General features: G+C 41.4%; 1 protein-coding gene across 1 annotated transcript in view; it reads right to left on the bottom strand.

Annotated features, from left to right (window-relative positions):
• Positions 1–260: 260 nt before the first annotated feature.
• Positions 261–27,710, bottom strand: part of GK5 (glycerol kinase 5) — a 34,270-nt gene continuing 6,820 nt past the window's right edge. Inside the window, exons 2-16 of the mRNA XM_033150376.1 lie at positions 23,053–23,146; positions 18,270–18,345; positions 16,346–16,439; positions 14,680–14,811; positions 13,924–13,999; positions 11,392–11,453; positions 11,231–11,304; positions 11,007–11,067; positions 9,485–9,611; positions 8,044–8,148; positions 6,982–7,076; positions 6,590–6,693; positions 5,009–5,068; positions 4,159–4,292; positions 261–1,426 (exon numbers count right to left, since the gene is read on the bottom strand). Of these exons, the coding sequence (XP_033006267.1) occupies positions 1,275–1,426; positions 4,159–4,292; positions 5,009–5,068; positions 6,590–6,693; positions 6,982–7,076; positions 8,044–8,148; positions 9,485–9,611; positions 11,007–11,067; positions 11,231–11,304; positions 11,392–11,453; positions 13,924–13,999; positions 14,680–14,811; positions 16,346–16,439; positions 18,270–18,345; positions 23,053–23,146 (1,446 nt within the window). The 3' untranslated portion in view covers positions 261–1,274. The remainder of the gene's footprint in view (positions 1,427–4,158; positions 4,293–5,008; positions 5,069–6,589; positions 6,694–6,981; positions 7,077–8,043; positions 8,149–9,484; positions 9,612–11,006; positions 11,068–11,230; positions 11,305–11,391; positions 11,454–13,923; positions 14,000–14,679; positions 14,812–16,345; positions 16,440–18,269; positions 18,346–23,052; positions 23,147–27,710) is intronic.

The following is a 27,710-nucleotide window of genomic DNA, read 5'->3' on the forward strand; positions in this document are numbered from 1 at the left end:
AGAGTGAGAGTCCTACTTGTCTTTGTATGAACTGTCTGTATGTATATAGCTCACATTAAAAGAATACTGCACTAAAGATCCTGTGATTTTGCACTTCTCTGCTACAACGCCGTGGAGCAATCCGCGACAAGTTTCTCCTTTGAATAACTCCTTGTACCTATTTAAAATCCCCTTGGTTGGTTTGCTTTCTCTTAAACTGGGTTTGGGCTTAAATGCTGCTGACAAAAACATTAGATGCACCAGCACAATTTCACATATGCTCTACCTTATCTATTTTATATTCAGGTTGTATTTGTGGATAGAAATCAATCATTGTGGTAGAGTTTGAAACAATGCAAGTAAAACAGATAAGCACAAGGGAAAATTAAACAGGGTGAGGGGAGATCTAGTTGTGGTGACATATTCCTTCCAAAAAGAGCAGAAGACAATCCTGACCTACTCTGGATTTGGAAACATCAAGTGTAATTGGTTAAATGTAGCAGCTAAATAGGATTAAAAATTTTTTAAAGGCTGGGGCTCTCTGGATTCCCAATAATCTGCATTAGCAGCAATGTATCACCACCTTTGGCAACAGGGATTCCTAAAACTTTGCTCACCTATATACCATGGGGATTGCTAACTGATTTCCAACATCATCTGACAATTCAGCTGATCTCTCCCAAGTGGCCAGGCTTTAATTTCGGACAGATAAAGAAGTGAACATCATCACTGAAAGCGGAGGTCAATCAGCTTAGTTGTTTCAGTGCCTCTTACTGCGAGGCAACTCTCAGTGGGCAAGCAGCCACATTCTATGCTAGGTTGCAGATCAGGATATATGGATGAAATCACAAGTCTGGAAGAACAAGGTGCTTTTTGCTGCTTTCCACTTATCATAGAAGCTTCTTGCGTTAAGGTAAAACATCAGCAGTAATGTAAGGACAAAAAAATCTGCTAGGACTTTTAACACCGGCTCCCTCAGCCTATAGCACGAGATGAGCGCCACAACCCCAGTGTCGTCCGCGACTGGACCTAACGGTCAGGGGTACCTTTACCTTTTACTATCTTTGTCATCCCATTTAGTTGCCTATTACAGGAAGTCACCCCTTGGGAACTTTGGCATTCAGTCTCTTGAAGGTGGTTACTTCCACCTTCCACAGGGGCAGCTGGTATGTTTTAATTAACCTCACGGAAGAAGCAGAAATCAACTCTAAACCAGAACTGCAGTTGTGTTTGTATTGTCCTATAAATATAATAATCTAAAATATGAATTGTAACATTTTGCAATAACCCCGTTTCTACGATGTCTGGCTGTACCAGCTGAGAGAACGTTGAGCAGCTTTCACCCAGTTGCCCATGGCAGGTTCGTATTCCTCCAACTCCTTTTGAGGCTTAAAAATTTTGTCAGTTTGCCTCAGCTGTTTCAGTTGCTCTCTGTCCTTCCAGAATCCTAGTAACAAACATAACAACAACAACAAAAATCACTCGCAAGCTGAAAAACATAAATGTTGCATCAGGAATTCGTCATACCATATCGTGGGGCCACCCAAGGAAGCTGAATGCTGGAAGATTTCAGACGGACAAAATCACATGCTTCTTTTACACGGTGCATAGCTGGAATTAACTCCCACGGGATGTAGTGATGGCCACCAACTTAGATGGCTTTAAAAGAGGATTAGACAAATTTATAAAGGATAAGGAGATCTTTGGCTACTAGCCACAATGGCTATGAGCAGTATGCCTCTGGATATTAAGTGCTTGGAATCACAAGTGGGGAGACTGCTGTTGTACTCAGGCAGAGCCGTCTCATCCATAGAGGCCGGTGGCGCGGTGCGCCAGGGCGCAGGGCACCCCTGGGGCGCCCCCGTGAGCCCGCCGGCATACCGGGCTCCCCCTCCCCAACCCGCCCCCGCCCCCATGGGCAGGCAGGCACTCGCGCGCTGGCGGGCGGGCTGTAAGCCGCCCGCCCTCGCCTCCCGGAGCCCCAGCTGGAGCGGCGCGGGGCTTTGCGCGACCTTCCAGCACTCCAGCTGGGGCTCTGGGAGGCGAGGGCGACCGGCTTGCAGGCCCGCCCCCCCGCCGGCTTGCAGCCCTCCCTCCCGCCGGTGCGCGAGCGCCCGTCCGCCCGCCCCTCATCCTCCGCCCGCCGGAGCGCGGGCGCCCGCTCCAACGCCACGCCTCTCATCCCCCGCTCGCCCACCCCCCCTCCCGAGGGGCGGCCAGCGCGGGAGGGAGGCGGGCGGGCGGAGAGGCGGCAGGCTGGGGGCGCCGAGGGATCGCTGCGCCAGGGCGGCAGATCCCTCTAAGACGGGCCTGTACTCAGGTACTTCATCCTGCACAAGGACCATTCAGGGCTTTAACTGTTAAGAGGCAGTGAAGGATAGGCGTGCCTGGCGTGCTCTGGTCCATGGGGTCACGAAGAGTCGGACACGACTGAACGACAACAAAAAATAAGCACCTTGAATTTGGCCCAGAAAAATAGCTGGTAATCAGTTACTATTTTCAATGGGAGTTTTATGTGCGGAGCCTGCCACTCCCAAAAGCACTCTGCCCATCACATTTTATACTTGTTGCAATTTTCGAATAATCTTCAAGGGTAGCTCCAGGTGGAGCACGTTACAGTTGTCTAGCATGCAGGTTACCAGGGCATTAGTGGCTATACCTATTTATGGAAGGCCTTGGTCGACACACCAGCCAAAGATGAATCTAGGCATGCCTAGCCACCAAGGCTGCTTGGACCTGAAGTGACAATAATGGTTGAAGGAGCACCCCCAAACTATGCAGGTGCTCCTTCAAGGGGAACGCAACTCCATCAAGGACAGGGCTGTTCTGACAACCCCTGTACAGTGGTACCTCGCAAGACAAATGCCTCGCACAACAAAAAACTTGCTAGACGAAAGGCATTCGCTAACAAAAGGGTGACTCGCAAGATGAATTTTTCTATGGTTATGCTTCGCAAGACGAAAATTTCAATGCATTCCTATGGGAATTAAATTCCTATGCATTCCTATGGTCGTGCTTCGCAAGACGATTTTTTAGCAATACGAAACGACTCGCGGAATGAATTAATTTCGTCTTGCGAGGCACCACTGTACTCGGGAACCACATATTCACCTCTCTTTCATTTATTGGCATACATCCAGCCCATTATCACTTTCAGACATTGCTTTAGGACCAGCACAACCCCTTCTGGTACTGACAGAACAGAAAGATAAAGCTGGGTCCCACTAGCATACTGTTGGCACTGTGCTACAGATCCTGGCTTCAAATAGATGTTAAATAGCAGGGGTGACAAGATTGAACCCTGCAGGCTCCTGCAAGATAATTCCCCCAGGGCTGAGCAGAAGTCATACTGTCTTCTGGACCCACCCTTGGGGAGATAGGACTGGAGCCAAAGCATTTTATTGGTGTCATAGTGTTTAATTCTTTTTCTTATCAACCTAAAGGTGTTGAAAGAACCTAAGAAAGAACCTGCTGAATCAGGCCAGTGACACATCTAGTCCTGTGATGCCTGTGGGGAAACCTGCAAGCAGGATCCGAGCACAAGAGCACTCTTCCTCCTGTGCTTTCCAGCAATTGGCATTGAGAAAGCATTACTGTGGAAAATAGCTATCATGGCCAGTAGTCATTGTGTCCTGCTTAACTGAATAGCAGGCTTCTGTTTTTAGATTCACCCCTCCACAATGTCCAGCTTTTCATGAAACCATAAAATATACCGCCCTCCCGCAGCACTTATCTCAAGATGAGGTCGAGATGACTGGGTGACTCTGACCCAAGACATAATATAAGTCTATCCTTATGTTATGAATGATATTGCTTTAAACTAACTTCATTTCTTTATGAAACAATACATCAGGTACACGTGTGTATCCCCATACTTAAATCTCACATGCCTGCATGTGATTTCTTTGATAAGCTCCCACTCCGGAGTGTCTGGTAAGAAAAGGTGTTTTGCACAGTGGAATCTGCTTAGTTGTTTAGTTGCTATCCAAATTGGAGTATCTTTATGCAGGTAGCAGCACAATGAGATAGTTTGTATTCAGGTGAAAAAATAAGGAACGTGAACTTCTGGGAATATTTAGAGGCAAAACATTGCTGGTGTTTGCAATCCAGAAATCAGTTATAATATGGGAAACATGGAGAAAGAGCAACAGAAAAACAACTTTTCAGAATACTACATACCTACAGCAAGGCCAGCTAGAAAAGCTGCTCCAAGGCAAGACATATCTGTACAAACAGGCTTGTTTATTGATTTATTAATCAGATCAGACGTCATCTGCATTATAAAATTATTTTTACTGACACCTCCATCAGCTCTGTGAGAGAGAGAGAGGGTGGGGGGGGGAGGAAAAAGGCATATTCTTTAAATGCTTGGATTCTGGAAATTCTGTCTGATTTAGATTATATGCTGTTTATGTAGCCAGTCCATCCTCAGTCGTGCCAAATGTCTTTGCTCTATGAAGGGAAACAGAAGCCTCAACCAAACAAATATTTTAAAGGCTGTAATTAGTTTAAAAAAAAAAAAAAGTTTTCATGGACAACAATGGGAGATTTTTGTAAGCCTAAATGCTGTGCTGGATGAGGAATGGAGGCAGCTGGGGAGAGGAAAATGGGAGAGGGAAATGAATGAACAGATGGTGAGTGTGTATTGTGAGAAAGAACATGGGATGGCTCTGTCCCTGCACATATTTGGAAGAGGCCCCGCCTGTTATTGGAAGGAACATCACCTCTGGGAGGTTTCTTATGAAGAAATGTGGCCCTCAGGCTGAAAAAGACTCCCCATACAATTTTTGATCTTTTGCCCATGAAAAGGACCGTCAGACTAACAACATTCAACACTTCTGTAATGTAAATCGGAAATCTACGATTTGCCAAAACGTTATGCAAAAGGTCACAAGGCTGCTCACTAGCGTTTTCAACAACATAAAGGCAGCTGGGAAGTTTTGCTTTCTATCTGGCATCTTAAATCAATGGATGGTTCCACATAAAAGAAAAATTCACATAGACATTTTTAGAGATAACATGAACATACCGAATGGACGTAGGTGGGATGTCCATCTCTCTTGCGATGGTATCATAAAGCTGTTTGTTACTTGCAAAAGAGATTCAATAGAAATTAAAGCATTTATACAAAAGTAGCATGAACTTCAGAAGCTCAGTATGCAGTTACAAGAAACCACAGTTCAAAACTAGTGAGATAATTCTTAAGTTTTCATAATGGGCTTCAAGTGAGCTATATTTTAAAATAACCTGGAGCTGTACAGCTCTTCATGTTTCCCATCTGTATTACATGAGAACATTTTAGGCTACCTTTCTCAAAGGCTAAAGTGGTGTACATTAGACAGTAAAACTGCATATTCAACAAACCCACAGAGAGCAGAACAACATTATAGGCTTACTAAGAATCAATGGGCAAGCCACCAAATCATTTAAAAAGTTTTGCATCGCTTATGGACACTAAACTGCAACGAGGAGTTCCTAACCCCAATGAGGAAAGCATTTCAAGGCCTCTAGGCCAGGAGGCACCAACCTTTCAGAGTCAGTAAGCACATCTGGAATTTTGAGAAAGTGATGTGGGTGGTGGTCACATAAGGGCTGTTGCAGGGCGTGATGTAACACAAAATGGTTGCTGTGGGGTGTGTGGCATCATGTCTGCCACATCTAGAATGTGGCATTCCCCCCCCCTCCGCCTCCCAAAAAGTGGGGACAAGGCACCTATACCAGCCAAATGCTGCACTCACCTGTGGAGAGAAATGCTCTGCATCTCTCTGCTGTTCAGAACAGAAGGGAGGGTGGGTACTCACTCCTAGCACCCGCTGAAAGGATATTTACTGGGATGTTCTGTCGTAGGAGATAGCAGCAGGCGCAATGGCACCCATGGGTGCCACACCGACAACCCCTCACACAGCAGTAACATCCCTAACACTGCCCAGCATCAGTCTAGTCTACACAGAGCAGGTTATGATTTCCCAGTTAGTACTGGTGTATGACCTCTATCCACTACAGCAGCAGAACAGAAGGTCACAATTGAGAATAATATTTGATAAGGCACACCAGTTACCGCAGGAGCAGAGAGCAAATACCTATTTTAATCTTCTGAGCAACCAAAATATTGAATCATTTACTTTTACATAAATGTTAAAATGTTAGCAAGAACAGTGGTAAATTTTGGTATTTGCCAGCCTTTAATTTTCTTTTCCATAGTGAAGGCAGCCTAGAATTGACATTCTACCTGCTCAGTTTGAATGTAAAGATTAGGCAGCAAAGGGGAAGGGACACTTGTTTTCAGACAGGTTCTATCAGTTATATGACATTGGAAGGGGAAATACTGCACGAAGAATAACTGTCTGATTTATATGGTTGAGAGGGGTTTCCCCCTGCCTTGGTTTGCAAGAGAGTGGGCTGCTTTGAACTGAAAGCATGTAAGTAGAGATCCACAACATTTTGTGGAAACTTTGAGTGGTGGCCTACAGACCCTGGTATAATTTTTCTGTAACCCTGTGAACTCTGTAGGAACCAGGCATGTCAGAACTCAGAGCAGCACAGTGATGGAATGTGTATAATCAAATAATAGTGCAAAAGCATGTGTTGCGAGATTTAATTGGCTTAGTACCTGAAAGCTATAGATTCCAACACAGCTCGAACAAGATGTTTTTTGGTGGTGGAAGATGTGATCCCCATAAAAGAAGTACATGCAAAAGGGTCATACATTGGGATCTAAAATAAAAAGATATGAAAATAAGATATGCAGGAATTTGTTCTGACGGCAGATGTCTAAGAATGGACTGAAATTATAAGGAAAAAATAACTTACAAATGACAATAAAGAGGCAGCATAGTAAGGAGGAAATTAAGAGCAATAAGCAGTGCACCACTGTTCGCAAGATAATTTTACAACCAATGAAATGTGGAAACTATGAAGGCTGAATTAAATGCATTTCTTTTTTATGATCACATATATTTTGGAAGCCAATGTCACTTCAGCAAATCAATCAAGTCATTTTACCTGCAATCCACTAAAAGATGGAACAAAAGAAACGCCTCCTGAATTTACTAGACTCTGGGCTATTTTTGATGTCTCTTCAGGATCTGTAAAAAGACCTGTAAAAATACAAACAATAGGAAGGTTAACCTATTTCGATATTTCCCAAACTTTTGAAGTTTTCCCCATTCGACTAAAATCAAAGGTTTACACACTTTGCATTAAAAAAAGAAAAATATTTCTTGAGCACTCTTTACTACAATGGGTAGTAGTCCCTGCAACTGGCAGCTCAGTTAATATTATCTCTTGGTATCCTGCCACTGCTGGCTCCAGGTTTTGTGTGGTCCTTGAGCCAGCTCCTTCTTGCCACTCTCACCCCTACTAGCTTGCTTGCCTTCTTCCTCTGTGCCCATTCCATAGAGCCTCTGGAGAGAGAATGCAAGTTAAGCAGAAGATGCTGTTCAGACAGTTATCACTGCTTGCATGCAGAGAGCGAGCAGTTACAACAACAAGGAGAAGTAGCAATACATCAGCATCATGAGGATCTCGAGGGACTTCCTACTGGTGGGTGGGGAGTGGCTGGGCTCTGGCAGATCTTCAGCCACACTGAGACTGACCCTGTATCTCGTCCTCCCCTTTTGCTCACTTCCAGCACAATACTATGTACCGGTATGCTTATTCAGAGGCAAGTCTTATTGTGCACATGATGCTCACTCTCTAGTAAATGTATTTAGGACAGGGATGGAGAACCTCGGGCCTGGGTTCCAAAAGCAGTCCACTAGGTCTCTCAATGTGGCCTGCAGGATTCTCTCCAAGTCATGCCCCCTCTGGAGCCAACACCCGTTTCTGGCTCTGCTTTGCAGCCTCCTTCTGCCTGGCAGGAGTGTCCCATTGAACTATAGTGATGCCTCTACAGAACACTGAGAAAAGGTCAGTAAGTGAAAACCTGAAATTTTTTTCCAGCTCACTTAAAGAAATACACAATAAATCTCACCCCTGCATTTGAAAACTAGAAACAGTAGTCCTAAGATTGCGCTTCACATCCTACATTATTTCAGGCTCAAAGAGTTAATTCATGCTACTCACCTAAGCTCTGGGCCCATTTAATAGAATTCCCAGTATCAGAAGTATTTCCTTCGGTTAAGAAGATCACTTCTTTCCCAATCTTCCAACCAATCAGTGGATACAAGCCTTAAAGTTGCAAGACATGAGTTTATTATGCATCTTAACCACTATACCACAATCACTTTTCTAACGTAAACAGTATTTTATTACATGTATACAATGCATAATAATATCAGTCAGTCACAGGCCCTTGTTGACTTTGGAACTCTTGAAAGAACCCAATAAGATATACAAATAGTATCTGGCATCCGAAATGCTATTCCAGGTATGACTAACAGTTTGTTCCTGGTGGAACTGTCCACTTCTGTTTTTCTCATTTTTCTCAACTGCCCATTTATATATATTTCACTCTTAAAAAAAACCAAAACAAACAAAACAAAAAACAGGCATGCCAAAAGCCACCATCATGACTGTATCAAGGAACATTGTCTACAATCCCTAGAACTACTATTAGAAGCCATCAGGTCTTAGAGCTAGTTACTAAAGTAGAAACGTATTTACTGATTTGTGAACTGCTTTGTAAAAAAGACTGAAAGTGGGACATAGTTCATTATTTTTAGAGCCAGAAGAGGGCCGCACTTGGCCCGTCCACCTTCCTACTACTGACTAACACAGCCTAGCACCCAGCACAAAAAAAATATTATGGATGGTGGAAGTTTGCCTGACTGATCAATCTATATGATTTTACTTTATGCTGTTTTTGTTGTTATTTTTCAATTGTTTCAACATTTTTATTGTAAGCCACCTAGTGAGGGCTTGCCCTAGAAGGCTGGGTAGGAATGAATGAATGAATACACCTGTGAAGCTCTTTTCCAAATACTGGTAAGCATTATTAATAGCAGCTGCTCCTTGTAGATTCTCTCACAAAGGGATAATGATTTGAACATGTGACAGATGTTGGCCACACTAAGGGAGTATCTTGAAAAACTATGTATTTTCTTATTAATATCTATGGCTTCCATCCACAAAGCAGCTTCCCCCTCCTCCCCCGTTATTCAGAAGGGCTCACCGACCCTCCAGTGAGGCTTTTTGCACGGTGGCAGGCGACTGACATGCATAGGAGGGGGCAGGAATCCTTTCTTCCATGAACATCCTCAAGTTAACCTATCTCAGGATCCAAGCCTTAGTTGCCTTAGAACCCCATTACAAAATAAAAGTAACATTCCATGCTGAAAACGACTGTGTCTAAAATTATTGTTTTTCCAGGCTTATGCAGGCAATATATCTTTCCATTTTGGTTGGTGGGCCCACCTCTAGTTTTTTGTTTTTGTTTTAATTATCTTTTTATATATAGTTGCTATTGTAAACTGGTTTGATTTTTTTTACGATATAGCAGTATATAAATATTTAAATAAAGTGTTAGTTGTCAGTCATTTTCAGAACGCAAACATATAGGCTTTACCTTTCGTAGATACGTGAATTTTGCTTCCAGTGTTAACATCCCAAAATGTACCAGTCCCCATGGTGACCTTAGTATCACCTCTTTCAAAACAGCACTCTCCAAACATAGCTGCCTGTTGGTCTGCCACCTTCAGTACAAAAAACAAACAAACAAACAAACCAGGTTGTCAAGATGATTCTGTTTCTGTGTTAGTGTATGCACTTTCCTTTTTTGGAAGGAAGGAAAAGAAAAGTAACAGCAATAGGAGTAGAAATGGGAATAGAAATAGCAATAGAAATAAGAACAGAAACATAGGAAGCTGCCCAATGTCAAGGCAAAGCCTTGCTTCATCTAGTTCAATATTGTCTACACTGACTGACAGTGGCTCAAACCACATGTGACATTGGATTTGCATACTACTTTGGGTTCATTATCCAGCTAAAATTTTAAACAGGTGAAATGTTGCCACATTTATGTCAAATACTTCAGTAAGACCAGGGTCAGCAACCAGCATACTAGGAAAACTGCCTGGACCTTACTACAAATCTTTGCCCTGGATCCCTTTAAATGTGTTTTCTTGCCTGGCACTCTAAGCAGCACTAGGTGGCAGGATCTACCCAGCTTTTCAATTTCCCAGAATGCCCCTAACAGTGTTGAATAGAACCCATTAGGTTAAAGGGATATGAAGGTTCCCTCAACCGTGTTAGATTAGAATTTAGTTCACTCTAACAAAGAGAAAGCTTCAAAAGGCAAGTGCATGACTACTGAAAAAACATGCCTTCTGGCTAGGAAAAGCATGTTTTGCAGGAGAAAGAAAGGGTAAACACAGAAGACAGTAATTGACATAGAATAGGGTTACCAGACGTCCCTGGTTTCCGGGGACAGTCCCCGGATTTGCAAATCTGCCCCCGGACAAATCCCATCCCTGGAATGTCCCCAGATTTGCAAATCTGTCCCCGGGAAACATGGCAGCGGCAGCCTCAGCAGCCCGGAGCCAGCCTGGTAGCGCAGTTGACTCTGGCTGGCTTCAGGAGCTGCTCGCTGCCGTGGCGCCCGCCATTTTTCCTCTCTGGAAGTCCCCATATGATGTGTCTTGTGTGTAACATTTATGTTTCACAGGGTGCAAAAGAAGGGCTTTGCACCTTTATACAATATGCATGTGTGCTTGGGCCCAGGGGAAAAAAAGTGTCCTGTCCCCAGATTCATTGAAAAAAATCTGGTAACCATAACATAGAAGGGAGTTGTTGATTTTAAGATTTGTCACATACAATACTGAACTATTTCTTGAACTGAATTTGTTTATTAGATAACAAAGTACTGTGCAGAACTGGCATGACACACTCCAAGGAACTAACACCCATTTTAAGAACTTCAAAATGGGCAATTTCAGCCATACGTAACAGAAACAGCACAGACAGACTGCACTGCACTTTGAAAGTACTCTCTGGAGACTTCTGCTAGGACTAATATACTTGACATAGTACCCAGCTGGATATAAACATATTTCTAAGGGGACAGGAAAGAAAAGGTTTTTTTTACTTACCAAAGCTGCTATTTCAATAGGCACTCCAAATATCTCAGCATCAACTGTTCCAAATTTATGACTTAAAATAAAAATAAGACATGAAAGGTTATTGCCCTCGTATCAAAAGTATAATGAGTGAACAAAAAATAAATATTCTAGAAGTGTGAAAAGTGTGCCACTTCTATTCTAAATAAGAGAGAGAGAGAGAGAGAGATGCTTATTTATTAGACCTTAGGACTAACCTTGTGTCCTCCACTGGAGGTAAAATTGATATTGGAATGGAAAGAAACTTGCTAATGAACTCACTCCACTGCAGCTGAAATCACATGCATATGAAAAAGGGGGAGTTAAAAGCAATACAGAGTAAACATTGAAGCAGCTTTGCAGAGAGAATTAGTCATACCTTGAAGGGATCAAACATTGCAGTTGAACTGGCATTTGAGTAGTCTGTAGCATACACTGCACCTGCGGATTAAAAGGAACCAATACTAGTGAATGCTGAAAAACACAAAAAGAAGATTACAGTGAAGGTGTGGGAACTTCATGTTGGAGGTCTGAGTCTTGCTCAGCACCTCACTTGAAAAGCACAAACACATTATTGCATACAAGCATTGGTTTACGGTCATCTTCTTCTAAGAGGATATTCTTTTTAATTTCTCTCCGATACAAAACCGGACATTTCAGTAACATACTACTAGTAGTACCACCATTTGTTTACCCCACCTCCGTAGCAGCTTCCCACACGCACAGCACAGCTGAGGAGAAAGTGGGGCTGCAGCATTCAGAAGTTGGAAGGGGAGGAAAGGCACAGGAGAGGAAATGGATGGAGAAAGCAGCTAACGTCAATGTGTGGGAAGGAGAACAAAGAATGGGAAAGAGAGAGACAAAAGTGGTGGTTGCGCTGAGGGAGAGAAAAAAATACCCAGGGGTGATGCGGCACCTTCAGACCCCTGCCATACACACACAAAAACCTGTCCTCTCTTCTTCCCACCTGCTAAACCAGGAAACCACTCCTGGCTAAGGGAACAGCTGCCTCCTCCATCTCACAATAACAAATGGCAGGTGAGGAATTGGAGAGCTAGGGGGTGCACGTCCATGCAGAGAGAAGAGACAAGTTACCTGAGTAAAGGAGACCGGGAGATCAATGAATTGGGGCAGGGACATGTTGAAAGAAATTAGATGGAGAAGAGTATATCACCTGAACATTCTCCATTGCCTAGTTCCAATAACGATAGTGACAAGGTTGAACGAAACATGCTAGGGATGATGGAATATGGAGAGCAAGAGCAAGATTGTTCAGCTCCCCTTGTCCCAATATCCCTTTGATGTGACCCCCCCCCTTTTACATGTAAGCACAGCAGATGGGATTGAACAAACATGTCTGCTGCCATCATTTCTAGTTCGGACCTTATTTAGAATCATAGAATCACAGAGTTGGAAGAGACCACAAGGGCCATCCAGTCCAACCCCCTGCCAAGCAGGAAACACCATCAAAGCATTCCTGACAGATGGCTGTCAAGCCTCTGCTTAAAGACCTCCAAAGAAGGAGACTCCACCACACTCCTTGTCAGCAAATTCCACTGTCGAACAGCTCTTACTGTCAGGAAGTTCTTCCTAATGTTTAGGTGGAATCTTCTTTCTTGTAGTTTGAATCCATTGCCCCATGTCCGCTTCTCTGGAGCAGCAGAAAACAACCTTTCTCCCTCCTCTATATGACATCCTTTTATATATTTGAACATGGCTATCATATCACCCCTTAACCTTCTCTTCTCCAGGCTAAACATACCCAGCTCCCTAAGCCGTTCCTCATAAGGCATTGTTTCCAGGCCTTTGACCATTTTGGTTGCCCTCCTCTGGACTTGTTCCAGCTTGTCAGTATCCTTCTTGAACTGTGGTGCCCAGAACAAAGAAGTACAATATAGGTCTGGAGGAAGTAATTATGTTTTCACAGAGGACCAGGACAGTGGAAGAAACAAGATTCAGTAAGGCAAACTTTCAGAAAAGGAAAATTCAGGAAAACTGAGCGATGAGGCAGCAAAGATAGTGTGAGATTACAGAATTTAAGTTTTCCACAGGGCAGAATTAGAGCTGCCCCAGCAGAGGAATCTTTGCACTGTTCCTTTCCAGAGTGTACATATACTGGTTTCGATCCAAATGTTGCATGAGTGGAAGGCTGCTGCTTGTGTAAAATATATTTCTTGTCCCCTCAAACAAGACACCTCCTGAAAAGCTTCTCCAAAGGGATGGAGGATCCTCTTAAACAGCATGGGATATGTCACAGGTGGGTTGCAATGGGAGGGGCAATTCATTCAGTATGTGGCAGAGAAACTGTGTATGAGCAGAGTCCTTTGGATCCAACTACTTCTCTGCAAAAGCAAAAAAAAAAAAAAAAAAAAGCAAATACATCACCCTGCCGACAAAGGTCCGTGTAGTTAAAGCTATGGTTTTCCCATTAGTAATGTACGGAAGTGAGAGCTGGACCATAAAGAAGGCTAATCGCCGAAGAATTGATGCTTTTGAATTATGGTGCTGGAGGAGACTCTTGAGAGTCCCATGGACTGCAAGAAGATCAAACCTATCCATTCTCAAAGAAATCAGCCCTGAGTGCTCACTAGAAGGACAGATCCTGAAGTTGAGGCTCCAGTACTTTGGCCACCTCATGAGAAGAGAAGACTCCCTGGAAAAGACCCTGATGTTGGGAAAGATGGAGGGCACAAGGAGAAGGGGACGACAGAGGATGAGATGGTTGGACAGTGTTCTCGAAGCTACTAACATGAGTTTGGCCAAACTGCGAGAGGCAGTGAAGGATAGGCGTGCCTGGCGTGCTCTGGTCCATGGGGTCACGAAGAGTCGAACACGACTGAACGACTGAACAACAACAACACTTCTCTGCAAGAGGGCGTGCGCTTTCTATCTGTTTAATCACCCTTCTCACCTTTGGTCATTTTATATAGTAGCCATGTGTCAATGGTTCCAAAACAGCAATTGTCATCTTTAGTTGCTTGTTCTACCTGAAAGCACACACACACCAACCGCGTTTTATTTCAAGATGGCAAGTATAACACACTTCAGAGTTAAGTTAAAATAAAATATAATAAAATCAAAATTGAATTAAGTAACCATTATGTTATCTAGTGTTAGGCAAACCTAAAGAACAGGTTTCCCAATTACCCCCTTTAGAAGGTTGTGGATTATCTATCAAACCAGCTTACTGCTCAAAAGTCCTTTCTGGGTATTAATTAATTAATACCCAGAAAGGACTTTTGAGCAGTAATTAAATAAATTAAATAATTAATTATTTTAAAAAACAACAACCAGGTGCAATTGTCTCCCAGGTCCTAGGTCCAAAACTCTAATTGCTACACCGCCTGAGGTGCTTTGGTGGAAAGGTAGTATATAAATGGGAGTGAAATAAATAAATAAAAACAAGCAGTTGACATTTTCTAATGAAATTTAGCATATAATAAACATTATACTATTATGACTACCACCCTGAAAAAGGTTCCTCTGCTGGAATAAAGAGCCAGCCTGTACAAAGCTCACTATAGAGATAATAAATAAAATAATAATAATAATAATAATAATAATAATAATAATAATAATAATATGGGCGGCTTCCAACAGAATGTTAAAATACAATAATCTATTAAACATTAAAAGCTTGCCCAGGGAATAGTAAGACAAGCCTTACCTCCTGTAGGTGTTGTAAAATCCAAGCCAGTCTTAAAGAGACTTGCTGTGTTGTGAACCATTGGCAACTCGCTAACAAAAAGCGATCTCTCCGAGTGAAAAAGTGGAAGGAGGAACAAACAGCATGCACTGCCTGTTCCAAAAAAGAAAGAAAGAGAAGAAAAGAAAAGATGGATTGGATAAATACTTGGTATTCTCTCCTATAAGGCTTCTATCAAAACTTCATTTGGGAGGGTTTGGGTGAATTTACCCATGAACAGAGCAATTCAAGTGATGACAATGTACATATAGAAGCAGGGCCTTGTTTTCAGCCGGAACTCGCCGGAACTCAGGCACCTCTCAGGTGGTGGTCACCATTGCCATTATAAGAGACCAAGAGAAGCATTCATGGTGAGTTCCGGCATGTCTTTTTCTAGAAAAATAGCACTGATAAGCTTTTTTATATATGAAAGAGTGAGGGGAAAATTTTCAAAGGAACTGCTGGGAGGTTATTGGAACCAGTCCAATATTCTGTACCATGCGAGTCCCAATGAAGTTAGCCTGTTCAGTAACTAGTTGGACTAGCAATCCCATACTGCTCAATGAGAAGCCAACTTGGTTGGCCAATTCCCAGGTGAGGGGTAGGACTTCTGGCAGCCATTTTGACAGGTAACATGTATAGGTGTTAGAGAATGAGAAGAAATCATGGGGTAGAACTACCTGCTACACTGCAGGTGAGGAATTGCATGTTTCAAACTACCCTTGTTAAACCCTTGTTTACAAAAAAAATAAATCTTCATGTAAACAGAAATCTAATACCAGCTTTGCTGTTTTTTCCTTTGCATGAATATATATTTTTAAAAAAAATAGGGCAGCAACCTGAATTTTGAAGTGTCACAAATCATTCTTCCACCTTGGCACCCTACAATTTCATACCGCTACACATGCAGACCAAGCCTGAGTCTGAATGGAACAGCTGAGTAATTTAACCCAGAGGTAGACAACATGGTGCTGTCCTGATGTTGCTGGACTTCAATTTCCACTAGTCCTGGCCAACACAGCCAATAATTGGGGATGATGCAGCCAGGAACTACTGGAGGGCACTTTGGCCATCTTCAATTTAATCCTCTTCCTTTCAGAGCTGAGAACATATCTGTGCACCTCATGAAGGCCAGACTATCAACATCGTCATGCAGGCAAAAGTAACCAAGTCTTGCTTTATAGAATCCATATAGTTTGAAACCTGACCCCAAAAGTCAAAATATGTGGCACAGAAGGCAACTGGTGGGTAATTGCTAACTTTTCTATTTTACTGAATGCAACTCCTTGATGGGTGGGAGAGAAGAGATGATTAGCTCCTTCAAGCTGTTATTTGCTCCATATGTAGGGGTTAGGGGAATAGAGGGGCTTTCAATTTCAATAAGGAGAAATCCCCATCCTACTTCTTCCCTGGTCAAAGTAGCGCCTCACCTCAAAGAAGCATTTAGCTGTAGAAAAATGTTAAGAGATTTATCACGGATCTCCTGATGTGGACTTGGCAATATTGATAAAGCCTTGGGAGAAATAGACCAACATGCTTCTTGGGAACACCCCAACAAATCGTAACATTCCTCTTGGTGCTTTGAAGTCAGGGTACACCTTCATACCTACTTCTCCGTATTTTAGTAGAGGTATCAATGCTATCTCACCTTCAGTGTAAGAGATTTGTTCCAGGACTTTGCAAGTTCCGCAGCTCTCACATCTTGCCAGCTTATGAAGTTATGAAAAGGTTTTCCTGTCTTCCTGAAAAAGGCGGAAGAGATCACCAACTTTATGAAAAGTACTCAATGCACAAAGTGCATGCTAGACCAGTCAAATTATCCCCATACTACTGATTCTGGATTGGGCCAATGTGATGGTGGCACATATAACAGTTTGCCTGATGGCTAATCAGGTAGTTCGTGGTTGGGCAATGACTAGACATGGTGGTGAATGACACTTACTTAATTTTGCTCACTCTTGGCTCATTTCCAGAAGGAGAAACATAAGCAACTGACTCATGATGCAACCTAGCAATAAATAACTTCACAATGCAAGTGGGAGATGGCATGCTTGAATGCAGAAACTCTCTGGTTCATGCCCACTGCGCACCGTCAAAATCCACTCCAGAGAGCTGGAAGACCCTCTGGTGCACATTTTGATGTTAGCTGTTTTGAGCCCAGCTCCGGCAGGGGAGGGCGGAATACAAATAAATTTATTATTATTATTATTATTATTATTATTATTATTATTATTATTATTATTAGAAGAGGGGCATGTGTGCAACACCACTAATTCGCCTGAAATCAAAATGGCTTTATGACCTAAGAGGTAACATTATTTAACCCCACCTGGTTTTAGTAGCAGAATTCTAAATTCAATATTTTCTATACATTCATTTATTATTACATTTTTTAAATTCCTTATATTTGTACACTGCCCTTCAGCCATAGATCTCAGGATGGTTCACTACATAAAAACACAGGATTAAACACAAAACACGTAATAAAATACCTAATTAAAACAAGAACAAAAAAGCTAAACCCCTCTCCCCCCATAAATCTCATTTTTAAAATCAGCTTTAATGTTTTATGTTGTGCTGTGCTTACATGCATAGAGAATAAGAAGTTTAAGCTACTTATTTGATCACAGAGAATCAGAAGCTTTATTAGCTCTAAAGAAATTTAACCTCTTTTCAAAACCATCCAACTCAGCTTACTTTTTAAAGTCTCTGAAGCAACGCACACTATGTTCCTGGAACGTAATCAGACTTCTGTGAGATTTACTCACTTTACAGTTTAAAAGACTGAACACACCTATTGCTATACCCCTTCTGACAGTTATAACCCACACATAAAGTTGGACTGAGCAGTGATACCATACTCAAACTGTATGGGTAGTAAGAAGAAGTTGGGCACACAGAACAGAAGTCTGTTTTTTCCCCCTCCTTATTTTTGCTCTCCAAGCAAAAATACCTATTTGGTGAAAACATCTTGAGGCGGCTGGTGCCACATTTTAAGAGCTCTCAGGATGCAGCACTGTACTTCGTTGAAGTTCCTATCAGGCAGAAGTTCCAGAGCCCAGCAAGTGAGAGACTATGTGGAATACAGCAAAGATGTCCTAATAGTCACCTCTGGGTTGGCTAAGGTGCTTTCCCTCAACCACAACATTCACCCTGCTACAAGCCCAAGGCTACCTGCTCTCGTTTTTTTGAGGGGGAGGAACCTACAAATTGCCACCTTCTGTATCTGCATATAAGTGGCAAATTAGACAGCATGTTTAGAAACAGTTCAAGCCTTTAAGAAATTGGCTGACAGAATAATGTCAGACCATCACTGTAGGTGAGGGTCAACCTTTTAAAACTGCCTTTTGAAATAAATGTCATCCAAAAACGAAAGGGCGAGTAAGGACTCCTTGCTTCTTAACCCTGCAGGAACATTTGATGCAAACACAGATAGACACATACACACACACTTAGGAGCAGCTACTTCTGCCTCACAGCATAACTACAGCCACATCTACAAACAAACACATTTGCAAGCTTGTCTTGCAGGGTTACAAACATCTATTATAACCAGCATGCATTCTACATACTTGTTCCACGTAATGAAAGTTCCTCGCTGTGTCGAGAGTCCAAGAGCAGAAATTTGATTCATTTTCACTCCAGCAGCTAAAAGAAAAAAATTGAACCCTGAGCAGTGAACTTTATGGAACAACTGCTGTATTGCAGCCTTAGCACCAGAAATTATTCACCCATACTCATTCATAAAGAATTTCATTCCACTTTATTCAGCAACTTAACAAAAGCCAGCTGTTCATTCAGCAGAACAATATGGCCACTGAAACAGTCTTGGACATGTAATTCAAAGAACATGCAGTGTGTTGGGGAGAGTCATGTGCAAAACTTCAAAAATAAAATAAAATGCTTGCTTCTTTGGCAGTAGGAAGAGATACTGTGCACACACAGCTTTGAATTTTAGTAACATGGACCTGTAACAGAATGCCCTAACAAAGTTATATGAGCATTAAAGAACAGAGATATTTATATTTGTAAGTGAGGGACCAGGAAGGCTGTGCAAAACCATAGCTTCCAGCAAAGCAGAATAAGATTTCATCACATTAAACATTCTCCAGCCTTGAGCAGTAAAAGTTGCTTAGTTTTGGCAAGTCTCAAGGGGGAGTGTGTTCCTTTACTAAAAGCGATGAACTCAATTTATAGGGCTCAGACAACTTTCCCCATGTGGCTGTTGGCCACAACCTCAACACCCACACAATGAGAATACATGCAAAGAGGTTCTACACATGCACCAATGTAGATATGCAGAGATACTTCCCATGGGGGGACGGGGACTCTGATTGGGCCAGGATCCTCCCCTTACTTGGAAGGTTGGTACACATGCAGAGTCCCTCTTCATGTGGTCCTAAAATGGAGATGGTGAGTTGTGCAATCACCAAGTGGTGGGAGTCAATTAGGGCCTTCTCGGCAGTGGCGCCCTCTGTGTGGAATGCCCTCCCATCAGATGTCAAGGAGATAAAGAACTACACAACTTTTAGAAGACATCTGTATCGGGTAGTTTTAAATGTTTTATTATGCTTTTATATGCACTGGAAGCTGCCCAGATGGGTGGGGCATGCATTATTATTACAGTGGTACCCCGCTAGACGAATGCCTCGCAAGACGAAAAACTCGCTAGATGAAGGCATTCGTCTAGCGGAAGGCTGCCCCGCAAGACGAAAAAGTCTATGGGGCTGCCTCGCAAGACGAAAAATTTTCATCTTTTTTTTTTTCCCGTTTTGCGGAGCGCGGCTGTCATTGCCGCTCCGCAAGACGAAAAACCCGCTAGACGAAAATTTTCGCAGAACGAATTATTTTCGTCTAGCGGGGCACCACTGTATTATTATTATTATTATTATTATTATTATTATTATTATTATTATTTCTAGTAGTTCCTCCAGGTGGGGATTGCATTATTTTTGTTGAGATACTCTAATATGTGGCCCAAATTAGGCCCGAGGACCGGATGGACTTACAGCAAAATACTACAAATTTTTGAAGGATTGGATGATTCAACCGATGATGGAAGTATGCAATGAGATATTTTGGGGAAGTAGGGCTCCTGAGTCATGGAAAGATGCATATATAACTCTGATGCCAAAACCAGATACAGACAGGACTCAAATGAAAAATTATCGACCAATTTCCTTATTAAATGTGGATTATAAAATATTTGCAAATATATTGGCCACAAGACTGAAACGAGTATTGAAAGAATATATCCACAATGATCAAACAGGTTTTTTACCTGGAAGACATATGAATAGTAATATTAGGAATTTAGTGGATATATTAGAAAGGTTGGACAAGAAAATTAATACAAGAGCTATTTTGATGTTCATTGATACAGAGAAGGCCTTTGACAACGTTTCTTGGAATTTTATGAAACAAAACTTCAATAGGATGGAAGTTGGAGATAAGTTTATGAATGAACTAGAGGCAATTTATTTTGAGCAAAGAACAAAGATTATCATAAAGAATGTGGTGTCAGAGGAAATTAGAATTGAAAAAGGAACTAGACAAGGGTGCCCGCTATCCCTGCTTTTATTCATTAGTCCTGGAGGTCCTGTTTAACATGATAAGAAAGGATGAAGAGATTAAAGGAATTAGGGTGGGAGAGAAGGAATACAAATTGAGAGCCTTTGCTGATGACTTAGTGCTGACCTTACAAGATCCTGAACACAGTGCAGTAAAAGCACTGGAAACTGGGCAAGTAGCAGGCTTCAAATTGAACAAGGCTAAAACCAAAGTGTTGGTTAAAAACTTGACATTGGAGGAAATAAATAGAATACAAACTGTTACTGGACTTAGCTTTGTTAAGAAGGTTAAATATCTGGGCGTTAATATGACTTCAAAAAATTTAAATTTATATAAAGACAATTATGAAAAACTATGGAAGGAGATTAAAAGAGATTTAGAAATCTGGACAAATTTGAAATTATCTATGTCAGGCTGAATTTTCAGTAGTAAAAATGAATGTATTGCCGAAAATGCTGTTTTTATTTCAATCATTGCCAATACATTGGTACCTCGCTAGACGAAAGACAAATGCCTCGCTAGACGAAAAACTCGCTAGACGAAAAACTTGCTAGACGAAAGGCATTCGCTAGCTAAAGGCTGTCTCGCAAGACAAATTTTTCAATGGGCTTACCTCGCAAGATGAAAAAAATACCGATCCCCCCCCCGTCAAACCGCTATTCCCCCGTTGGTGCTTCGCAAGACGAAAAATTTGCTATACAACAGCACTCGCAGAATGAATTAATTTCATCTTGCAAGGCACCACTGTAATTGATAAGATGGACTGTTTCAAAAGGTGGCAAAAGGATTTATCGAAATTAATCTGGCAGGGGAAGAAACCAAGAATTAAATATAAGATTTTAACTGATGCAAAGGAAAGAGGTGGATTTTCACTGCCAGATTTAAGGATTTATTATGAAGCAGCTACCTTTTGTTGGTTGAAAGAGTGGTGTATTAGATCTGGAAGGACATGACAATGTTTTTGGATGGCATGCATATCTTTGGTATGATAAGATTAAGGCACATAAAGGTTTTAAAATGCATATAATTAGAAAATCTCTGTTTAAAGTATGGATGAAGTATAAAGATTTGTTAGAAAAGAAAACACCTAGATAGTTTTCACCATTAGAAGCAAAAGCCCATAAAAGAGCAAATACGGATAGACAATGGCCGAAATATAGTGACATTTTGATACAAGAAGGAGAACATTTTAAGCTGAAATCGTACGAACAATTGAAAGGACATGTTACAGATTGGTTGCAATATTATCAGATTCATGAGATATTTAAGTCAGATAGAAAAATTGGTTTTCAAACAGAAAAATCCAAGTTGGAGACAGAATTGATAGAGCCAAAGATTAAAAACCTTTCAAGAATGTACAATTTATTGCTTGAGTGGCATACTAAACATGAAATGGTTAAATCAACAATGATAGACTGGGCAAAGGATGTGGGGCGCAACATCATGTTGGAAGATTGGGAAAAATTGTGGAAAACAGGTATAAAATTTTCAGCATGTAACTTGCTTAGAGAGAACATTATGAAAATGATGTATAGGTGGTATTTGACCCCTGTGAAATTGGCAAAAATGTATCATGGTCGAAATAATAAGTGCTGGAAATGTAAACAAACAGAAGGAACTTTCTTCCATATGTGGTGGTTGTGCCCAAAGGTAAAAGACTTCTGGGAAAATATTTATAACGAAATGAAAAAAGTGTTGAAAAACACATTTAAAAAGAAACCAGAAGCCTTTTTACTGGGCATCCTAGGTCAAGGAATTCCTAAATGTGATAGAACTTTATTTATGTACGCCACAACAGCAGCTAGAATTTTGATAGCTAAAAACTGGAAGACAGAAGAATTACCAACGATTGAAGAATGGAAGGTGAAAATGATGGACTATATGGAGCTTGCCGAGATGACCGGGAAACTTCGTGACCAGAGGGATGACGCGGTGGAAGAAGATTGGAAGAAATTTAAATTGTATTAAAAAAATTATTGTATGATTGATAATTAGATATAACTAGGAAGGAAAGCTAGACTGTAGATTTAGAGTAAGGTTAAGTGTTTAAGATAGATGAATATGAGTTAAGATAAATAGCTAAGATTAAATAATTAGGTAATTTTTATAGTAAATAAGATTTTGCAAGATGTTTAGAAATTACTAAAGATGATAGACAAGGAACGCAGGAAGAGGAGACAGGAGGAAGTCAACATACAATGTGAAGGACAATTATTAGGTATAAATAATGAGATTTTTATGTTTTTGTTTTTGTTGTTGTTATAGGTTTGTTTTTATTGTAGGTATGTTTTTACTGTAGGTTTGATTCAATGTGTTGATTATGCTTGATTATGTTGTATTTGTTTTTTGTTTTATAAAATTCAATAAATATATTTTTAAAAATGTGGTACAAATTAACTGGCATGCATTACAAGGTAACAACGTGTGGTATACAAGCACATTAAATGGGTTTCAATTTTATATCCCATCTTAATGTTAATATAGGACGAGTGTTCTTTTGGTAAACCTTGTCATGAGCCATTTTGGGTTTTAAAAGGTTAAACCCTGTACTTTGGGTCTGGAATGCAGACAAAGCACAAGCATCAGCAAACTTCCAAGTAAATACTGTTGTGGCCCAATTTTGGACACATGGCAGCTTCCAGGCTATTGACAGAGTCACATATGACACACTGCAATAGTCTAAGCAGGAGATTACCAGAGCAAGGGTAATTGTAGCCAAGCTATCTCGATCTACATAAGGTCACACGTTTTGGAAGAACTGCTAATGTTGAGTCTCATGGTTACCTTGAACTGCCTCTTTAACCACCTCAACAAATTGAGTCCACAGTCTTTCAGGATCCAGTTCAACCCAACCTGGCCGAGGGTAATCAACTTCCACCTGTTAACAAAAAACAGAATTAACAAGCAATCAGACCCAAAGCCATGAATGTTAGTGGTCTTGAGGAACTTAAACTATGGGAAAGGCCATATAGGTGCAGGATAATCTAGCCCCAAACTGTTTATGGCCTAAAAAGTTAATAGCACTTTGAATTAGGCCCCAAAACATATTGATTGCCATTGAAAATGGCACAAAAGTGATACAACACGTTTAGACCTTCTGGAGCTCATTAGTATCCCGATGGCTGTATTTTGCACTAGCTGGTGTTTCAAAGTTGTCTTCAGAGACAACAACACAGAAAGCACAGTGTTGTAGTTCGCTTTGGAGGTAACCAGACCATGAATGACCAAGCCAAGGCCATGCAAATCCGGACAGGGCTGCAGCTACCCTATCAGCCTGAGGTGGTAGAATGAATTCTGGGCCACTGCTGCTATCAGTGCCTTGGTGGACAGCAGTGAATTCAAGAGCACTCCCAAGCTAAATACTTAGTCCTTCGATGGAAGTGTAACCCTACCTAAGAACAGTTTAATAATAATAATTTAATAGTTTATTATTTCTACCCCACCCATCTGGCTGGGTTTTCTCAGCCACTCTGGGTGGCTTTCAACAGAACATTAAAAACAGAATAAAACTTCATACATTAAAAACTTCCCTAAACAGGGCTGCCATCAGATGTCTTCTAAAAGTCGGATAGTTGTTTATTTCCTTGACATCTGATGGGAGGGCGTTCCACAGGGTGGGCGCCACCACCAAGAAGACCCTCTGCCTGGTTCCCTGTAACCTCATTTCTTGCAGTGAGGGAACTGCCAGAAAGCCCTCAGCACTGGACCTCAGTGTCCGGGCTGAATGATTGGGGTGGAGACACTCCTTCAGGTATACTGAGTTTACCTCTTCTGTCCTCATTGATAGATCTCCCACAGCACAGGGCCTCTGTTTTATCTGCAATAAGTCTCAGCTTGTTCTCCTTCATCCATCCTAAAACTGTATCCAGGCACCTGTTCATGAGTTCTACAGTATCACTGGAATTTGTGGGGGGGAAAAAAGATGGAGCAGTGTCTCATCAGTATGCTGATTGGCAGTGCAGCCAAAATATTCTGGCTGACTTCTTTCAGCAGTTTCATATAGACTGTTGGAAGAGCACTGAGAATAAGATGGAGCTCTGAGGCACCCCACAAGCCAGAGACGGTGGGGTGGAACTGAACTCGCCCAGCACTACTTTTTGTGAATGGCTCCCCAAGAAGGACCAGAGTTCAAAGCCCAGTTGAGACAGAAGGATACTGTGATCACAATACTAAGAAAAGCCACTGGGAGGTCCAGCAAGACTAAGAAATTCCCACCATAAAGGCTGCCTGTGTACTTCTTTTACTTAATTTGCATCGTTTAAAAATACTCAAAGCAGTGTTACAACAAGATAATTGTAGCCATTGGGAAGCAATGTGGGATAGGTACATACATAAGATGTGGGGTTTTGCAGTCCATGTACTGGGCACAGTTTTCACACAAACTTTTATGTTCACACTCCACAATGAAAAAGTAAGTTATGCAATTCTTATACATGCAGATTACTGGTTAACTTCTACATGGAGTGAATCTGGATTGTTTTAATTATGCTTACCCCAACTTTCCTACCCTTAGCACAACTTATATGTCAATAAAATACAAATGACTGTATTTTAGCGTTGTACTTAAATTGTATTTGTTTCTGTAGGGAATGAAGATCCAACGTAGATCCTTTTTGCATATCAGTGGGTGATGCAAAGAAATCTGGATCAGGTTCAATTCCCTCAAATTTACAATGCTTCATTATCTTGGCTCAGAACAGAGTATAAAGCACCAAAATGTTAGAAAGCTTTGGACTTCTAGCGCGAGCGCCATTGCCAGCGGCTAGGAGCTGTCTCAGCTCCGAGACAGCTCCGGTTCCCCCGGGGGTAGGAGCCCCGCAACCGCGCTGCGGGCTCCGGGAAACCACGGGAGGAGCGTCCCGTGGTCAGGGCTTTCCAGTGGGCCCTGCTGTGCCATCCCATTCTCAGGCTTCCCTTGTAAAAGGGAGGCTTGAGTGAACGGGCTCCGGCACGGGGCTGTGGAAGCTGTCTCCAACCGGGGGAACAAAGCGGCAGCTGGCCGCTGGACTTTGAGCGCTCCGTTCTTGCTCAATTTGGATTAAAAGAAGAAGAAATCCGTAAGTACGGACTGTAATTTGGACCTAAATTGCTGTAATTGGCTTATGGAGAGAGATGTAAAAAGAGGAAGTCCATTTCTCTCCTTTGCGGCAAGATCAAAGTAACACCGGATCTGGCTGTTGCTACTTTAGACTGCTTTGAAGTTCTATGTTGATTCTGATCCTGACCATTTAAGAAACCCCTGTTAGGGGCAAGACTGAGAATTTTGAAGTATTTCTTCTGATTGACTGTGGAATATAGTGAGAGAAAGTTTACCCTCTGATCAAGGGGAAATGGCGGCTGAAAATTGAGAAGTGAAGATGGAAAAGTACTGAACTTTGTTATTTCCTGCCTACTCCTGCCTATTTCTGTCTGGTTCCCACAGTTATTCCAGACCCAGCAATGACCCCAGGACAAAGAAATTTTTTACTGCAACTGCAACTTTTGCAGCAGAATGTCATTGATAAGTTTTCTGAGGTTCAAAGTGCCTGTAAGAACTTTGCTGTGGAACTTCACAAAACAATTAGAGAGAGTTACTTTCCAGAGGCTTCATCTGAAGAAGAAAAGACACAAGTTTACTTTCCAGAGGTTTCATCTGAAGAAGAAAAGACACAAGTTTACTTTCCAGAGGTTTCATCTGAAGAAGAAAAGACACAAATACTACAAGAAGAAAGGTTTCGTGGACGTGAGAGGTCCGAGACTGGTAACCGAGACTTTATAACGGCTTTCTGGGGTGGGAGCCCAGAAATGCTGGAACAACAACTCTGGGAAATACAATTTGACTTGAAGAGTGGAGCAAAGACATTTGGTGACAATGTTTTGGCTTTTAAGTTTCAAGGAAAATGTGACATTCTGGGAGAAGAAGGGAATGGTATTAGCGTGGGAGAAGGAAAATCTGGACTGGGGAAATGTAGGGGGGAAGACTGGTGGGTGAGGGAGATGGGTAGAGGGAAGATGGCGAGGAGGGGGGTGGGGTAAAATATGAGACTTAATAGGATGGCTAACCATGGTACTCCGACGTCAGAGGGTAAAAATGATTTGGAGAATGGAAGAAGTATGTAGGTTTTTATGAAAATGTGTTGAGTTTATTATTTTTTAAGGTAGGAATTAGAAGTAATAAGAGCAATAGCTTTACTGAGTTAAGAGAAGAAAGGATATAAGAAGTTAAGATTTGTAATGTGATGTTTTATTTGATAATAATAAGTTTTATGATATAAGATATGTTGATATTTTATTTGATGATTAAGAATAATGGTGAATGATTGTTAAACTAGTTACAAAGTTACTAAAGTAAATTAGAACTGAATGCAGAAGAGAGAACGGAGGAAGTCCCCCAAACAAGATTCAAAATAAGAGTATGATATATAGATTGGTGTGTTCTTGTGTTTTTGTAGTGTTATAGGTTTGTATTAGTTTTTATTTGATTGTTATTTGTATTGTGTGTTGAGTTTGTTTTTTACATGTATAATGTATGTTTGTTATTTGATGTTTTCAGGTGGAAATACCAATAAATTTTCTGTAAAAAAAAAAACACAAAAAAACAAAATGTTAGAAAGCTTTATGAAGATGTTTGGAGAAGCTTTTGACTAGACAGGAGAAAATCAAATCATAATTGCAGCAATGTTAAGGAAACGTTGATGAACATTGATGAACTGCCCATAGATGAAGTGCAGTTCACAGCATAAAAATACAGCATAAAAACTCCTGTTAAATCTACAAGCATTTTCTCTAGCTGAATTCCATAACTTCATATCAAATTAAATACAAAGAATATATGGGAGTGCCAACAAATTGGCAATCATTACAAACAACAAGTCAGACTGTCCTATTAATTATTATGAAAACTTTTATTCTATATTATACCATTGCTATACTGTATATTAAATCAGTTCCAGTGTAGCTTTATCTGCTGTAACAGTTTATGAGCTCCAGCTTTTGCTAGAGCCTTGAAAAATTCCAGAAGAGATTAAAGTTACAGCAGTGTATCTAATGGTATCCTTTGTGCAGACAGAAGGCTCTTGAATCCTGTGGAGTTTTCTGTCAATAGGACAGGGAGGGAGGCAATTTTTGCCAAATCCCCCTCTACTCTATGGTCTTTAAGCCCCTGCCCCAAATCTGCTCCAGAGTGTTGGGAGGATCTTTTGGAACTGCATGGGAGGTGAAGGGTGGTGACAGTCAGATGCAACTTGTACGGTCGACAATGGCCAAACTCAATAAGCAATGCAAGATTATCTTCACTTCTTGCTACATAAGAAGCTGCCTTATACAGAGTCAGAACATTGGTCAGTATTGTCAGCAAAACAGTCTCCAGGGTTGTAGACAAAGGGCTTTTCCAATCCTGCCTGGAGACTGAACCTGAACCTTTTGCACACAAAGCATTTTAAAGATGCACCTTTGCCCTACTG

The sequence above is a fragment of the Lacerta agilis genome, chromosome 5 (assembly GCF_009819535.1).
Source record: "Lacerta agilis isolate rLacAgi1 chromosome 5, rLacAgi1.pri, whole genome shotgun sequence".
Lineage (NCBI taxonomy): Eukaryota > Metazoa > Chordata > Lepidosauria > Squamata > Lacertidae > Lacerta > Lacerta agilis.